General features: G+C 40.6%; 3 protein-coding genes across 3 annotated transcripts; 2 read left to right on the forward strand and 1 right to left on the reverse strand.

Annotated features, from left to right (window-relative positions):
• The first annotated feature begins 125 nt into the window (after positions 1-125).
• LOC115035904 (multiple epidermal growth factor-like domains protein 9) lies at positions 126-4714 on the forward strand. The gene is made up of 9 exons (XM_029493949.1): positions 126-391; positions 1376-1555; positions 1679-1817; positions 1918-2006; positions 2126-2189; positions 3094-3182; positions 3297-3409; positions 3490-3646; positions 4088-4714. The coding sequence occupies exons 1-9, from the start codon at positions 223-225 to the stop codon at positions 4243-4245; spliced, it is 1158 nt and encodes a 385-aa protein (XP_029349809.1). The 5' UTR covers positions 126-222; the 3' UTR covers positions 4246-4714.
• Positions 4715-6982: 2268 nt separating this feature from the next.
• Positions 6983-8330, forward strand: mrpl35 (mitochondrial ribosomal protein L35). The gene is made up of 4 exons (XM_029493709.1): positions 6983-7034; positions 7170-7317; positions 7630-7774; positions 7901-8330. The coding sequence occupies exons 1-4, from the start codon at positions 7004-7006 to the stop codon at positions 8087-8089; spliced, it is 513 nt and encodes a 170-aa protein (XP_029349569.1). The 5' UTR covers positions 6983-7003; the 3' UTR covers positions 8090-8330.
• On the reverse strand, positions 8213-16651 carry reep1 (receptor accessory protein 1). Its single transcript, XM_029493708.1, has 8 exons — positions 16592-16651; positions 14957-15029; positions 14753-14829; positions 14493-14613; positions 13974-14087; positions 13582-13744; positions 11897-12165; positions 8213-10355 (listed from the first exon to the last, which is right to left on the reverse strand). The coding sequence occupies exons 1-8, from the start codon at positions 16621-16623 to the stop codon at positions 10284-10286; spliced, it is 921 nt and encodes a 306-aa protein (XP_029349568.1). The 5' UTR covers positions 16624-16651; the 3' UTR covers positions 8213-10283.
• Between the last annotated feature and the right edge of the window lie 255 nt (positions 16652-16906).

The following is a 16906-nucleotide window of genomic DNA, read 5'->3' on the forward strand; positions in this document are numbered from 1 at the left end:
CCATAGTCCATTGTCCTGACACAGTTAAACATTTGAATATCAAACTGAATGATAACTAAAAGACAATAAATGAACATTTCAAAACGGGCCCGGCTCACCTTTTTGACTGTGCAAAGATCAGTGGCGTCCCTGCTGGCTGCTCCGTGAAACAACCAGAGATCAGTCTGACTCCGGCTGAGTTTTTACCACTAATACACAATCACATGATGTGTATTTTGTCATATGACGCTGATGAGAGGACTAGTCCCGCTGGATACACCGCCGGCCGCGTCCTCTGTGCAAACCAGGGCGGCTGGGCCTGCCGGCAGGGAGGAGATGCTGCAGTTCGATAAGATCTGGAGGATGGAGGGTCGCAGACTTCTGGCTGCCATCACCGCCGCTTGTTTCATCGGTAAGGTCTCTGCTCTACTTCTACCGGCCAGGAGAAGTGTTACTGAAATCAACAAAACCACAGAACTATGAGTAGAGATACGAGCGGAATTGGTTTTGGTTTTCAGCCAAACTATTACAGATCAACAATAACATTCACTGAAATCGTTGCATAGCTTGTGGAGGCTGGTGCAAATTCTTATTGTGTCAGTGGACACACTGTGACAGTTGTGGGAGACCTTTTCTAGGATATTTGTCAGGATATTCCAAAGGAATTTACATCTATTTCACAAAATCTTCTTTCTTTTTTTGCTACCACACCTCATAATAAACTTAATTCTTATTCTTAATCTCTCCAGAAGAACTTCATTTGTAGACCTTGATGCCTTTACCTTTCCAACTTTTATGAATTAGGATCTTAAACAGGATTACAGCATTTCTTTCAGCCGCTCAACAGTTTGTGAAAAAAGTGTTACTCAACCAGAGCAATCACATGACCCTCAACCTAAATAATTGCATTTCTTGAGTGGGATGGCTACTATTAAGACAGCATTTAAGACCATGTCTAATGTGATTACTCCCACAATATACACAGTTTTACTGATTTACTTATGTTGCACTCCTCCCCCCACCACCACACACACTCACACACACCCCTCACTCTCCCCTGGGTGAATGTTGCGCTTAAGATTTTGAGGAGAAAGTTTTACTTTCTGTTTGTTTTAGAGACTGACTTCATGCTTAGTACATTTCAGAGATGTGGAATGATTTCACTTTGGATTTATTTAGATCAACCATTTCCAAAAAGGACTATTGTGTATGTCTCGATATGGAAATAGGGGTATAAATACAATTTCTAAATCTCCAAAGCTGCTAATACAACCAATGAGATCAGCTACTATTGATTGGAAGTTGTCAGTGAATTGAATGACCGTTCGCATTGCAGCTGTATGTATTCCTGCAGTGCAAAATGTCAGATTAAACATCCAGAGTCCCTCTCGTCCAGGCCCTGTGGTGAGCCAGACCACACTCACTCCTGCCGTGATGAACACCACTCTCATTGAGAATGTGACCAGTCCTGACCAGACTCCAACTCCCATGATTTTCAGCAGCACAACCCCAGGCTGCGCTGAATTCAACACATCTACTTGTGAGCCTTGTGCGCCAGGAACGCAATTCGACAACAGTGAGTCAGTGTCAGTGTCATGTGACTAATGGCAGCTTTTCGGCTCTTTTTTTCGTGGATGGAAGAGTGGAAGAATGAGATGTTTAAGAAAAGGTTCAGAAATTGTTCTGTACCCCTCCCCAGCCACCCTGCTGTGTGAGTGCTGTTCTGACCCCGGGCTGTGTCTGTTTCCTGGAGCCTGTCTGCCGTGTGCCAGAGGTTTCTATCAGCCGCTTGCTGGACAAGAGCAGTGTCTGCCCTGCAGCCAGGGATCCTACACAAAGTACAGACGCAGATAGCATGTACAAATTCAACATTTTCTTCATTCTTTACCGTTGGCTTCAGTAGTTAGACTATTTTCTATTGTCCTCCTACATCTGCAGTTTCACTGGGAGTCCATTATGTCTACCGTGTCCTCATGGATCCTTCAGCAATAATACTGGAGGAGACAGTTGCACAAGTTGTTCACCAGGTGTGTTGTCGTATGATGTTTTGTTTTTTTTTGTTCCTCGACCAAAACCAGTTATAAATAAATGTTATCGTAGGCAGAGAAACATGAATTACATGTATTGAGTTAGATTTTGCTTTCAGGCTTCTTCTCATCACAGCTGAGTTCCACTTCATGCACACCATGTTCACTTGGAAGTTTTTGCAAGTAAGTTGCATTTAAATATCACCAAGATTCCCTGTTTGTAGTTCAGAACAGTGTGGCTGAAAATCTCAACTATATCTGTGTTTTTAGAAGTTTGCTTATTTAATAATCCGGATCATACATCACATGGTTCAACCCCATGGTTCTCTTTGGCAGCAGAAATGCACACACGCACACACACACACACACACACACACACACACACAGGGCCTACTTTGAGTCATCAGGAGTGGGCATAGAATTTCATTGGCATGTGTGATCATGTTTCGTTGGCTTTTACAAAAATATATTGGATTTTCAAGGCTGTTTAGGGTTTCTCATTACTCCAGAATATTCCTTGTGCCACGCAGGCTTCCTCTCGGCATCCTGGAGGAGTGTTGATTTCAGCTTTTTGTTTTCAAACCATGATAAACTCTTTGAAGCCAAATAAAAACTCTTCTCCATGGCCTCACCAAACTCAACCCACAACTAAACTTTTGTTACAGTGCCATCAAAAGCACCAATCTATTTAGTTAACATGTGATGAGTTCCTGGCCTTGCCAATTTCACTGCCAGTGTCCACGAGCAGGTTCTTGGGCTTCTGCCACAACAGCTCTATAGCTTGTTTTCACTGGCTAATAATATTATGTTGGCTCATGGACAGCTGGCATCATCCTTAGTTTTATTGAGTGTCCAAGCCACTGTGCACATTTTATAAGTTTCCAACTACTTCCTAATTTGGTGGGGAGATGTTGACATTGTTTGTACAACATATTGATGTTGTTTGTCAGAGATGTGTATTATTTTCCAAACCTTTTCTCCAGATGTGGCAAAGTCCATCAAACCATTCAACTGCTGCTATGGCTTTAGACTAAATCTGAATTTTTGTTGGTCAACACTCTCAGACATATAACTCACTCTCTTACAGCACCTCTGGTTGTACAGAGTGCCAGATGTGTCCAGGAGGAACAGAGGCTCTGCTGACTTCTGCTAAAGACTGCACTCCCTGTCGACCAGGTAAATGTAAAGCTGCACAGCTGTAAATAGCCATTTGCTTCAGTATTTGATGCAGTTCACTCCAGAAAAAGCAAAGCATGAATATTCATCCAGGTGATATCTGTTTTTTCACAGGCATGCACAAAGCTCCACATCAGACCATGTGTCAAATCTGTGGCAGTGGCTTCTTCCAGATCCACTGGGGCCAGGAGAGATGCAATGTGTGCCCAGAAAATCATTATTGCCCTGTAAGTGTTGCGCCACGCTTCCACGCTCCTTTTCGTTTTGAGAGATGTCAACGTGTTTTTCATGTTATTATTTCCTCAAGAGTCCAGATGTGAACCCCATTCTGTGTCCAAGTGACGCCTTTTGTCCAGAAGGCAGCTTGGCTCCAGGCTACTGCATGGAGACCTTCTTCCGCAAAGCAGGGGACATTTGTGAATTGGCTCCTGTCACCATTGCTCTGTTAGTTATTGGAGGTGGAGGTAAGTAACAGTGCTGGTACAAGTGCAAAACCATTTATAAACCCTTTGGGGTTACATTTATGTATCACATGTGAGTGCAATTATGTGCAGTGAGTTTTTTGAAGAAACTTCTCAACAAATTTCATTACCAAATATTCTTCTGTTAGTGTAGTAATCTAGTTAGGTTTAGTCAGTGATATGTGACACTGTGAATTTCAGAGAGACTTGATAAAAGTCATTTGGTCTTTAGACTTCATAGAAACAAAAGCATGTTTTTGGTCAGTGGAAATGATTAGGTTTATGCCATTACACTGAGACTACATTATTCCAAAAACAAGACATAATGACGCAAAATAAGAATCATGCTTGTGTACCAGTGCATTCTTTGTGTGTTTCTAATATGCCCAACGTCAGATTATAATTTGTTGTGACATTTGTGTTTTTCCTCCTTTCCTTTGCTAGTGGCTTTACTCTTCATGATTTTTATAGTGGTGCGTCGACGGAAGGACACAGATGAAGAGCTGACTCTAGCCCGAGCGCCATTATTACGCAAGGCGCGACCGCAAGGTCGACATTATGGGATCCCCTGTGATGGAGAGCCTGTATATGCTGGCTGGTAAAGCTAAGAACCTCAGTTTAGCTTTCCTACAGTAAATGATTGGTCAGACAAAAACTGCTGAAATCTATTCTCCATCAAAGACAGAACAGCTGGTAGAAGATGACCTGTGGTACAATCCTGGGCTGGTGCTGCATAAGTACTTTGATAGTTCACCAGCTGTAATATTTGGTACGTTTGAATATATAATTTAAAGACGCGCGCTCATTCTTTAGTGGCTTCTTGTAGTTCAACACTAACAATTGTTCCACTCAGAGTTGAACACTCTCCTCTTGTAAACTAGGTCACTGGATTATGAGAGGTATGCCGGAACAGTGAATATGAGACGCATGCCTCCACTTGCTGGGAAACTCTCTCTTATTAAAAGCACTTTTACTTTTTTTTTTTTTTTTTATCTTTTCCAAAGTAATTGATTTACTTTGAACGTGTGTGTTTTGACTGCCTGCATTAACTTGTGTAGTTCCTTGCTGACGGAGAGATGTTTTTTTTTTTTTTTTTTAAATGCATATCATTACCGTATGCCTATTGGCTATTGGCTGTAGTTTCATTGATACTTTTGCTTAATATTTTTTTCATTAGTTTTTTAAGGTTATATTTATATCTTTTAAAAGAAAGTTAATAAAAATAATTAAACTGAGTCTGATTTTTAATTAATCTGTGACCATTTAAAATGCATTTTATTCCAGGATGCAGTAATAATTTAACATTAATACCTTTGAGCTCACCTAAATCCAATATATATATATATTTTTTTTATGTCTTAAAAGCCATTTTATCTAGCCAAATATGTCCTTGCACGGTTAGGGGCAGAATATGGAGTATTGACATCATCCAGCTACAAAACGTGAACTGCATTGAGGTTTGGCTACAGTTTTAGTATGTTCTTGGTTATGCACACTGTTGGCCGAGAAAGTTTGAATCTGGACTGCCTCGGTTTTTATTTTGTCTGCTGTGTATTTTCCACAGTTGGCAAAGCGTGCCATTATTGCCAAAATTTCATATGAACTGTTAACTCTTAAATCAGCCTTGCAGTAACTCTCACAACAAGAGAAGTTAAGGGATTACGAATGAGGAAGCTGATGCTGTTTTTAGAAATTCCAATTTGTAGAAGCAGCCACCAGCTGAAGTATTAATTTGTAATGATGGGCTGCAGCGGTTCATTTCTCGACATGGCAAGTTAACATATCTGCTATGAAAAATAACTGTTCAGCGAAAAATGAAAGGTTCAACAGACTACAGAAAAGAGAAAAAGTATGTTCTGACTGTGGTCCCACAACTCTGAAAACTTCTTTCCACATTGGGAGAAACCTCCAGCAGAAGGCTGTGACAAATGGCAGACCCAAGTATCGGATAAATTAGTTTACAGTGTGTCACAACCATGGGGCAGAAACATAGATACAGCAGTGTTACATGCAAATCTTCAAAGACATAGCAGGATAGACACACATAAAACTGTCATTGATTTGTTACCAGAATTTCCTCTGTATGCCAGACAGCAGTGATTTTTGGTTTAAATTAAATGAATGTACACTATAACAAGTTAAACAAGTTTCCAGCTCTTACTTAAAGAAGGGCACTTCAATATTCACAGCAAAATATAAAGTATAAAAAATTAAAAGACTTATTATTGAGTACTGCATTGCTAAATGTGTAAGTGTAAATACGCAGTCAACGCAGTATTTAGAGACGGACAAAGACGCAGAAAATGTGAAACTATATAGAAAGTGGAGAAAAGAATCAGGACGTGACTCGTATCTCTGAGAATGTGGTCGATTGAGAAAAAAATATCACAAAGCCACGGATTGTTGACGCAGCTAAAACATGCGTGTACTAGAAAGTAAATTAGATTCATTGGTAACCCACCGATAACAACAAATAACCGCATTTGGCTGTAAGGACAACATGTAGATACGTAAACCTGCTAGATGGTGGTAACGTACTGTTTCGCGTTAGGTTTTAATCAAGTTTGTCCAAACAAGACCCCGTACTTCCGTCAGCAGCGATGGGAAGCTCGGATCTTTTTACTGACTCGGGTTTCAGTAAAATGAACGGATCTCTTTTCAAGTCATTCGTTCATTGGAACCAGTGTGGCGCCGTGGCTGACATTTGGGTAATGACTGAAAAAGCACTGAAGAGCAACACGGTCTGCTTCACTTGGCATATAATACACAAGTTTGTTGTTGTTAAAATACTGAGAACCAATTTGGGCCGTAACCTACTGAAGTTGAAATTACTGATTACTTAATTTGCCGGCAGGAGAGGCTCCGCCAATCATTAGAAAGACTCATTCAAAGATGGCTGCTCACTGAAGACCCGTAGTTCCAGTGCAGTCCCCATTGCTTAGCCTATTGTGTGTTTGTAAACCTTTCATCATCTAATCTCTACAAAGAACGAGAAACCCTAACCCTGACCTAAAAAAGGAGCTGTTTGTCTGTCAAAGCTGAGGCAGCATGAGGCACAAGAAGAAGGTTGCAGGTTTGATTCCCGGCCTGGGTAGCTGATGTCTTGGTTAACTGGTGATCGTAAATTGTGGTAGTAGCGTGAGAGATGGGAAGCAGTGAGTGAGCGAGCACGGAGAGCGGATTATGATATGACAGAGACTGGACCCCTCCAGAGACTAGACGAGACCGGAACCCTCCACTGAGGCGAGAGATGAAAAAAGAACGAGATAGCTTTTTACTCCCGAGTCACACAAATTATTAGTTCAAAATAAACAAATCGTTCACGAACGACACATCAGCAGTCGGCAGTCTGAGGAAAACATGGCGGCCGCCTTGGCGAGGAGACTGTCAGGTCTGATATAATTTGACATTCAGACTTTGTAGTTTCACTTTTCTTCTCTTTAGCGTGTCGCCTGCGTTTAACGGACGGAGTTGTTGGACGTTTGTCGGCTTACCGTCGTGTCTTCCTGTCGTCCTTGTGTCTCAGGGCTCCTGAGGCCGATGTGTGCGTCTCTCCACGCCAGGACTCCGCAGGTCTGTCCGCTGCCCGGCCTGAGCCGCCCGGCCCCCCTCTGTGGCTCCGCTCCTCTGCGGGCCGCGCTGCTCCAGGCGCCGCGGTGCAACATCCTGCAGAGGTAGAGATGAGAGATGAGGAGATGAGGCACCACTGTGCCGGCATCCACCCAGCTCAACTCTAAATTCAAACTCAGTTCCAGTTTAAAGGTCACACTTATCATCAGGGAGCCATCAACAGTCTGAAGCTTCACACATGACAATTCACCACACGAAGAGTTGGACATTTTCAAGTTTCAACAACGCCACAGCTTGTGGATATATTTCTATGAATTTTTCATTGTAGAGAGTGCTAAAAAGAGTTTCATTCAGCTCTGTTGTAGACCATTTGTTAACCTTATTTATCATTCCTCCACTTTTCTGCGTTGTTGTAGGGTGTCAGCTCTTGTTCCACGTCTGACTCCACAGCCATGTCGAAGTTTGACCTACTACAGTCTGAAGAAGGGAAAGAGGAAGACTGTAAAATCTGTCCCAGAAAGATTCATGAGGTTGCACTGTGGACTTTGGATCAGACGTAAGGTATGTTTGTGTTTGCCATGGCCTGCCAAAGTCACTGCCTTTTTTTTTTTTTTTTTTTAACACCAAACCCAAATAAATAAATAAATAATGTAGCCAATTCTATGTATTGTTTTTGGATTTAAATAGGCTGGATACAAGAAGAAACTGTGGAAGAAGAAGCCTGCTAGACGAAAGCGTCTGAGGGAGATTGTGTTCTGTAACAAAACACAGTCTAAGCTTTTGGATAAAATGACAACTTCGTTTTGGAAGAGGAGGAACTGGTATCTCAATGATCCATACATGAAGTACCATGACCGGGTTAACCTCAAACTGTAATTTGCTCAAACTAGTTGCATCTTGTCTTGTTCGATGTATAAAATAATAGATATTAAAGTCATGTGGCTTTCATGATTTTTGTCCTGCTTTTGACTCAGCAAGAAAAACTATTTCAACACGCAATCAAAGTTTTACTCGATATTTAATGACTGTAAATCAATTTTAACAGAAATATGTAATTCAGTGGAACAATAAATTCACAATCACAAACCCTTCATGTCATCACATTAATGTTTTTGGTTTATAATTCACAATTGAATTTATATTTAAGTAATTCAACATTCTGGCCTGCCAGAACAAAATTGCTCGATCACGTACTGTGGTAATTGGTGCTTCTTCACAGATGAAGATAAAGTGACTAATTTATCAGTGAGTAAGACATTTGCACATATGTATGGCCAATGAATAGTCATAATTCATGTTATTTCTATGAAGCAACTGAGACTAATAGTATATTTGTTTAACAGTGGGACATAGAAAGAGGCCAGAAGTTTCACACATAATCGCTCAAGAAATCCAATTTTCATACAAATTAAGAACAAACTTCATGCAATGGTGAATTAATTGGTCTACACACAAGTATACAAATCTGCTAAATAGCAACATGTCTTTTTTTTCTCAGTTTAACTTTGCATGGATTTTAAAAGGTTGAAAACCCCTCCAACACTAACACTGATACACGATCAGATTTTTGCTTAGGTTTTTTTTTTTTTTTTTTCCATGAAACCATTAAAAGGACATTTCATGTGTATCACAAGTGTATCTACAACATCGGAGTGAATGACGTGTAAACAAAACAGTTGTACCTGAGAAGCTTTTGTTTCAAACTTCACACCACCATAAATGATTAAATGATGAAAAGGATAAATCTACTGCATCAATCCAACCATCAACAGCTAACTGTGATACTTTCTGTAAAATGGTGCTATGATTCAGGCTTAGTTTCATCCTGTAAAGTACAAGATGAAAACAGAATGCATCACCGCGTATAAGTAACCAAAGATTATAAACCCTTTAAACCAACAGTCTCATGAATTCTTAAAGAATAACAGAAGCAAGTAGAAGATAAGATCATTGGGGTTAGTGTTGCTCAGTCAACAGCAGAACATTACACAGTGATTCCATACATAAAAAAGAACTATCTTTACATATAGTAATGATTCATATCCACTTCTGCTACAGCTTAAAGTGACATATTTCTAATTGACCATTAATTGCCAAATAATTTGTCAAATAAATGATAAAACACAGAAGTGAACAGTAGATTGTCAAAAACAGTCTGCTCCACTGAGAAAGCCTTGTGTGGTGGTGACTTTTATCTGATCCTTTAATTCTCAGTAATTCTGACTATTTTTATTTCCTGACCACAGAGGACATAAACAATAACGATAAAATTAAGGATATCCCGGTGCTAATTTCTGATCATTACTTTGTATATTATTTGGCAATTTCATTGAGTATATTTTTCACATAGTGCAAAAATGATTGATTGATGAGAACATAATTGTGTTACAAATTTTCATTATCTTTAGAGACATTTTATATTTTTACGTCTGCTAGCTCTTTCTTTAAGGCTTTAGTAGTGAGGTAAATAACTGAATATTGTCTGACACAGACTTGTTTTTTGTTTGTTTGTTTTACGGTAGTTCACTGATTTCTCAACACCTTCATGTGATAACGAATCAGTGCAGAATTCAGAAGCTCTCGTGTGTTTCTCCTGAATTGGTTGAGCCTTGCCATTTCTTTTGATCCATGGCTTGTAACACATTCTCTAAAGGACCTCATTGTTCTCAATGCCAGCTGTTGAATCCAGTGACAGTACATTCTGCTTCATAAACAGTGGACTAATGAGGAGGGAAGACACACATGCAATTGCCTACCAAAACCTGATATATAAAAACAATCAAATCAGAAAGATTAAATTCACACAAACTGTACATAATACATATTCAATAACCCATAAAATCAAAGTGTCTATCAGCATGGAGCCCATTTCCTAACTCAGTGTCACAAGCCTCACTTATTTATTCATGAGCCACAAGCCTATATCCTGTTCTATATATAGAGGGGTCATCTTAAGTCACTTTGGTAACACCTTCTTCCAAAGCAAGGCTGCTTCAGTCATGTAGCTTTTGGCCATTCAGTATTTTTACTTCTTGCAGCAAAGGCAGCTGGATTAGTCTTGAGGACAGTTTCACATGGCTTCATTGTTTGAAGAAAGAGCACTCCTGGATCTTGTGAGAGGCCGTAGGACTCTAAGAGGAGGCTGAAAAGAGTAAAGATGAAGATATAAACAGAAAGGGACAGTGAGTGTAATCAACTAATATCTACAGTTAGAAATTTTGATGCTGCGTTGACGGTTCAAAGCACACTTCATAATGGATATGTCTGGCATGATGCTATATTTTAAATCTCGTCAATAAATACCATGAAAAGACCAAAACCAACACATTTTCCATCTCTCAATACTCTGAGTTCCAGCTCTCGGACCCAAAGCCACTGGTTCCTGCTAAAAAAGGTTCATCTGTAAAATCATGTCACATGCATAGTTTCAAATTTTCCTAAAGAAGGTAGACGCTTTATGTTTTAAAACAGGTGTATGGAATGCATTTGTTGGGAACTAATAATAACAACAAAGTGCTTATAACAATTAGGATAAGGGAGGTTTTCTTTGCATTGCTCATTATTATACAACGAGGTTGCTCAGTAGGAGAAAAGCGTAAAATAGAGTTTTGGTCAGAACCTGAGCAGCAGCATTCTGAATAACCTGAAACTGTTTAATCGATTTATCTGGCTGACCAGTGAGCAGAGCATTGTAATAAACAACTGGAGTGTATACGTTTCTCTTATGACTTAAGTCTTGATTAAAAACAAAGTAGATTTAGCAGCATTGATGTGGTCCCTGAAACTAAGATCCCCATCCATGGTTGCACTCCAGGTCGGCGCTAAGTGCCAATCTTCCTTTTTTTGTTTGGAATAGAACCATCTTGTCTTGTCTTAATTTGATTAAAGGACATTTTGCTACAACATTCAACCATTCATATAGTCCATACAGCCATTCATTTCGCTCAGGGGAGCATGTACAGGTTGAACTAAAGGGGTCCATTAATGGATCACTGTGGTAATTTGCATGGCACAGCAGTTTTCACAGATTTTTGAAAGAAAATGTCACAGAAAGTCACAGGTTTGATTTTGAAAATGTCTTTGGGGAGAAAGGAATAAGATAGATCAGGCTTTGACAAAAGAATCTATACTTGTTATTGAGATTAAATGATTGTTGTTTTTGATCTGTTCATTGGGTTTAACAGGGAAAATACACCCCATTGCTGTTTTTCTTCTTAACAGCGTTACTTCATGTAGTGGGACATCACCATGCCAAACAAACTGATATTAGATATTGAAATTCACAAGACATTGTGGGGATAGGATTCGCATAACCATTCCTACTGACACAGCATCAGAGGTAGGATTTATTCTGAGGGGTGACATACAGCAGAAGGCAATCCAGGCCTATATGTTACCCATGCCACATTTCCAAAATATGAGCCGTTACAATCATCACAAGAGCAAAGGCACACACTCATTTGCTCTGAACAATAACTGTAGCAAAGTTAATACAGAATTTTGGTTCATCAGTGCAGAAATCAAATTAGCAGACAGACTTCACATTTGCAAAAGAACTGGACCAGTATGATTTATTTAGCCACGCAGCCATAGAAATTAGTGAATCAGGGGGTAAATAACCACTCTCAAGGGGCAGTTAGAATCAGGCAGCAGCTGAGCAGCCATAGTATGGAGGTGATATACCTCAGGGGCCTTCCTCTTAATTAGCTTGAGCTGTGGAGTGCTCAATGCTGCCTGCACCTCTTTATCAAGCTCCACAGGGTGCCCTGGCACTGGCGGAGTGGAAGGTGGTGAGGGACTGGGTGGCGGAGAGGGTGTTGAGGGTAGGCTGGACTGGGATGACAATGAGGGCGAAGTGGGAGTGCACTCAGAAACAGAACGGGACAGTGACTTCTTGGAGTCCAACTGGTTCAACCCCAACACCTCATACTCAGTCATGTCAAAATCCTGCCCTGTACCGTGGAAAAAGGTAGATGAACAAGATTTCAATCTGTTCCTTGATCTACTGAAGTGAATGCCAAAGGCTTTTTGTGTAATTGCTGTAGTAGGGGAGTCAGTTTTGATCAGAGGGGAAGATGATTTGTACGATAATGATTATAATTTTGGAGAAAACAGAACAAAGGCCACATAGGAAGTCATGAAATACATTTGTAGCAGCACAAATGATGTTAGCTTGGTGAGCTTTCCAGTATCTGCACAATTATGTAATGGCAGCAGAAGGCCAAGGTGTACATGTTCCAACTCTGCTCATGTTACAGCAGTCTGGTGATATTCCACTCTATTTTTCTTATTGTCAACAAACCTTATGGGGAGACCAAAAACCAACAATGAACTGTCCATAAAAACAGGGAGCAAAAGCCTGGTGTAGTTGATTCATCTTTGTCATTGCCATCATTGTCCATACATTATGTAAACCATATCAGTGACTCACACTGACGTATTCATCCCTCACTATGATGAACATGGACAGTTTTTCTGCGACTCGAGCCTTACACTTTCCTGTTGCCACAAACAATCACCTGTAAACATAACAGTGAATATTGATAATAGTTCCCAACAAATGCACCACTGAATTCATCTTGAGCTCACAAGCATTTTCAGCACCCTTAATCATCATTAAGCATTGATTAAAATTCAAATTTGGGCGTATTTACAAATTAATTTAGAAGCAAATGGCTCGGGGCGGAGAACAACAGATGTTGTGGAAATTAGATAGACTAAAATACGTTCATGGGACTTCTTGACAATAAGAAAAATATCTGCAAATTCTAGATTTTAGATTCTAGATTATATCCTTTAATTTGGTGAAAATAAAATAGTATATAATATATTCAGCAGATATGAACAGAAATCACCAGATTATTTATTGAATAAAAAGGTTAACTGTGACTTGTATGCACAGATTTCTATCTCACGTAAAAAGCCTTGTCTAAATGTGATTTCTAATTTAATCAACAAAGGAGTAATTATTATCTGGAAAAATATATGACACTCACTCCAGAACGAAACAAACAACAACTGTTTCCACATGATGTTAAAGTAAAAAAAAAAAAGAAGTCCCCGCAGCTACAAGTGAGTTTTATCACAGGGTGGTTAGCCTGGCAGGCCTGTGGCGGCTGACCTGCTCCAAACAGGAAAGCAGGACTGAGGTTGGGGGGCCGCTCAGGAAAGCAGATGTACTAAACAATATCTGTGGGCTTGAACACGCTTGAGCAGGAAGAGAAACCGCCATGATAATTAGTCTGACACAAACCAAATGGACACTGTTGGTACATTATAAAGTCACTCTCAAAGTTAATGCACTGAGTGAACAGGAAGTGTGGAACCCATTTTAAGCCCTTATATTATGAAATCGGTATATTCGGTACCTTTGTTGTAGCCTTCTGATTTGCTGCGTGTCATTGGTCTGGTTCGATGTTGAGCTGCAGCAGGCTGAGTAGCGCCGGGGTCAGCGTTATCGGAGTCAGACTGGTAGGAGGACAGATCCTGCATGCTGAAACTCCTCAGTCTGTCTGAGAGGACTCCCTGGCCCTGACACAGGAAGCACCAGGTATTCATTTCAGTGTGAGCAGCAGTATGATATAAAGAGGTTGGACCAATAATTTTATACAACCATTACAAAAGGCTATTGGACTGTCTACTTTAAAAACATCCAAAGCTCTTTTCAATGGGCTACCTCATTATGTGAAAAGCAAACAATATAACAAGCTGTTGTGTACCCTGATGTCATTCCACAACAAATGCCTAGAGTCTGCATTACCTTTGTTGCAGCCATGACTGCAGCTGTGGCCGCAACATTCAGCCCCTTTCTCCCAAAATGCACCAGCGTGTCATAGCTTTTGTCCTTGGCTTGGCAGATGTAATCGTCAATGTCCTGAAACGAGGACAAAAAAAATCATGTGAAAATTGCATCTCTCACTATAACTGTGTTATAAATTAAATTCTGTGTTGATCTGTATTTCTTGCTTGACCACATCATCATGTAATTGGATTACTTTTGATCCTCGCAAAAATCACTTATCCGTTTCCTGACTCAGACACAGAGGAAAGGGAGAGGGAGAAATGGAAACACATCATGACATTTCCTCTCCCCCCCCCAAAAAAAAAAACTATTTTAAACAGCTAATGTGGAAAAGCGATTTGGCACAAAGACACTTTTGCTCTCAAAACCGTTGCAATTCTATTTGTCACAAGTCCGTGAAGACTAACTTAAAGTCTTTGCTGAATATTTTTACCGAGGCCTGTCCATGAACTGAGACAACAAAGGAAGGGATTTCACCTTTTCTTTTGAGGAAAGCGTGGGATGAACAAACTTCCTGTACAACATACTCGAACCTCGGGTGTAAGGGGACAGCAGCCATACCACAAAGGCTATCTTCAGTTCATAGTAGAAAGGAAGCCTGCATTAGAGACACAAGATGGTGGCAAAACATAATAATATGGATCATTTTACTTTTTTAAGTCTGTCACCAAAAATGTTATATGATTATAAACCCAGAAGTCAAGAAATTACAACACCGAAAATGTGAGGTCACTTACCAACAAAGAAAAATGTCTGTAAATTCTTCCACAGCCAAGAACAGGGCAAATATTATCCAGTACATCATCCATTTCACCTTAAACATAATGGAACAGTGAATGGTTTACAAACATGCACATAAAATCTCATAGAGTCATAATCCTTAGGATGCCCCAGCCCAAGACAGTTTCATAACTGAAAAATGCGAAAAGTGATATACTCACATATTCTCTCACATCTTTTGATTTCACAGCTTTGTAAGATGAGTATGCAGGATATAGTGTACCAAACACAAGTCTGCAAGACAGAAAACGTGCCCATAAACTCCAGACACAAAACATATAACACTGCAGGAGATCAGATATTTGAAGTGTGCATCAATTACAGAAAAACAAGGTATTTCATATGTGATAAGTCATGAGTAGAGCAAATATACTTACTATGCTTTTTTAAATATTTTTTTGGCTATGGTTTCAAATTTCCTTCACGGTCAGTAAGTTCATGTATAGCTGTAATTTTTCTGTCAATGTGTTTGCATGTTTATCTCTGAGCTTTCCGGGCTGCATAGGTGCACTGGTGGACAAGTGGAATCAGGACAATATAAGCTTTTTTTTCCCCTTCAGGATAGAAACTCCCTTCAGCAGTGTATTAAGACAATCTCAGCATGGCTGATGGGGCAACACAAGCTGCCCAGGAGGTACATTTTGGGAGCAGAGGTAAAATTAGCTTGTATGTGTTTTCTTCCTTTTCTTTAAATTTCTATTCCTGTGCAGGCACCTGTGCTGCTGGCTGTCCGGACAGAGACAGCACCCTGTTGAAGTGCTACAGCCAAGCAACAGCTGTGAGGGCGACCTGATCAAGTTACTGACCCACATCATGTTGCAGCAGTTGGGCTGAGGCCGGGCCAGCTGACTGAGACTGACAGTAACGGAGTTAAGAAACACAGACACACTTACATGCAAACAAACTCAGGCCTATCATCTCTGAACAGTTCTCCTGGAGACTGCACCTAAAATCATCTACACTACATTACCATGTTCTGGAGCGTGAAAGCTGCCAATAGGACAAACTAATGTAAGAAGATCTTGCAATCTAAATTTAATGGCCTCACTATTTAGAGGTTAGGCCTGCTATCGCTATACTCCACACACTCAGTAATGGCGCTGATTCATAGTTTGTGCAGATAAAAATAGCCATAAGCCACTGGAATATGCATGCTTTAATTGTTTAATATCATTTAAATTCCTCAGCCACATGGAAGTATATATATGTGCCTGTTTTATAGCAGAAATTGCTTTGTAACCCGAGAAGGCTGGCCCATCCCTTTTTGTTATTTTCCAATATGGGACATTAACAATATAGCAGCCTCAATCACTGACCGCTCCTGTTGTTCAACACATTTCAGCCCCTGCCTCTCAAAGGGGTCTCTGATTTCTGGAGGTGAATCATTTCATCCTAGATAATAGATTATTCAGCAAATCACGTCACCTCTTTGTCTGTAATAAAAAAGGGCACATGATAAACATAAAGAGTGCCAGCCGGCTGAGCGCTGCTGAGAAATACACTGTAGGTCCCTACAGGCCCAGATCACACTTACTGAAACGAAACACTGGAATTTAACCTGCTGCTCAGTCAAACATTAAGAGACCGACATCTTCCCTTTTACAAGCCACCGTCCGTTTGTGCTAACATATTAGGAAATATTGCGGCGGTTTGGAAGCGGCTGCATCGTCAAGAAGGCGCTCAAATGCCCGCAACAAGCAGGAACCGCAATTTATTCTTAGGGCCTAATATTACAGCGTGTGACGGGTTAGAGTGAGATAATGTAAATTATAATCACAATGACAATAAATACTTACACCACAAGTCTAGAGATGATCCAGGAGACCATTGCGCTGGAGAGGCGACAGGACTCGGTGTCTGCGGGGAGGAGTTTCCTCCAGATGACAGGCGCGTCCAGGCGGCGGCGTCCGGACGCACACAGGCGGCAACGTGATGCGGGATGGACGGGGAGCGGACCTGCACTGTTCCATAGGTGGCAGTGTTGCATTACACAGACAACACGGACACCCAAGCAGCTGGGTGAGCAGAGGCCCCCCAGCACCCTGGATCTGATGGTTCATGACGACATTGGCCCCGCTCACACTCTTTCCCCTTTACCTCTGCAGTTTAAG

Source organism: Echeneis naucrates, chromosome 22 (genome assembly GCF_900963305.1).
Source record: "Echeneis naucrates chromosome 22, fEcheNa1.1, whole genome shotgun sequence".
NCBI classification, from domain to species: Eukaryota; Metazoa; Chordata; class Actinopteri; order Carangiformes; family Echeneidae; genus Echeneis; species Echeneis naucrates.

Coding starts and splice junctions, on each gene's coding strand:
- LOC115035904 (XM_029493949.1), top strand. CDS start 223: ATGACGCTGATGAGAGGACTAGTCCCGCTGGATACACCGCCGGCCGCG. Junction 2,190..3,093: donor TCACTTGGAAGTTTTTGCAA/GTAAGTTGCATT, acceptor ACTCTCTTACAG/CACCTCTGGTTGTACAGAGT. Junction 3,183..3,296: donor CTGCACTCCCTGTCGACCAG/GTAAATGTAAAG, acceptor GTTTTTTCACAG/GCATGCACAAAGCTCCACAT.
- mrpl35 (XM_029493709.1), top strand. CDS start 7,004: ATGGCGGCCGCCTTGGCGAGGAGACTGTCAG. Junction 7,318..7,629: donor CGGTGCAACATCCTGCAGAG/GTAGAGATGAGA, acceptor GCGTTGTTGTAG/GGTGTCAGCTCTTGTTCCAC. Junction 7,775..7,900: donor GACTTTGGATCAGACGTAAG/GTATGTTTGTGT, acceptor GGATTTAAATAG/GCTGGATACAAGAAGAAACT.
- reep1 (XM_029493708.1), bottom strand. CDS start 16,623: ATGGTCTCCTGGATCATCTCTAGACTTGTGGT. Junction 15,030..16,591: donor ATCATCTCTAGACTTGTGGT/GTAAGTATTTAT, acceptor TCTGTCTTGCAG/ACTTGTGTTTGGTACACTAT. Junction 14,830..14,956: donor CAAAAGATGTGAGAGAATAT/GTGAGTATATCA, acceptor ATTATGTTTAAG/GTGAAATGGATGATGTACTG.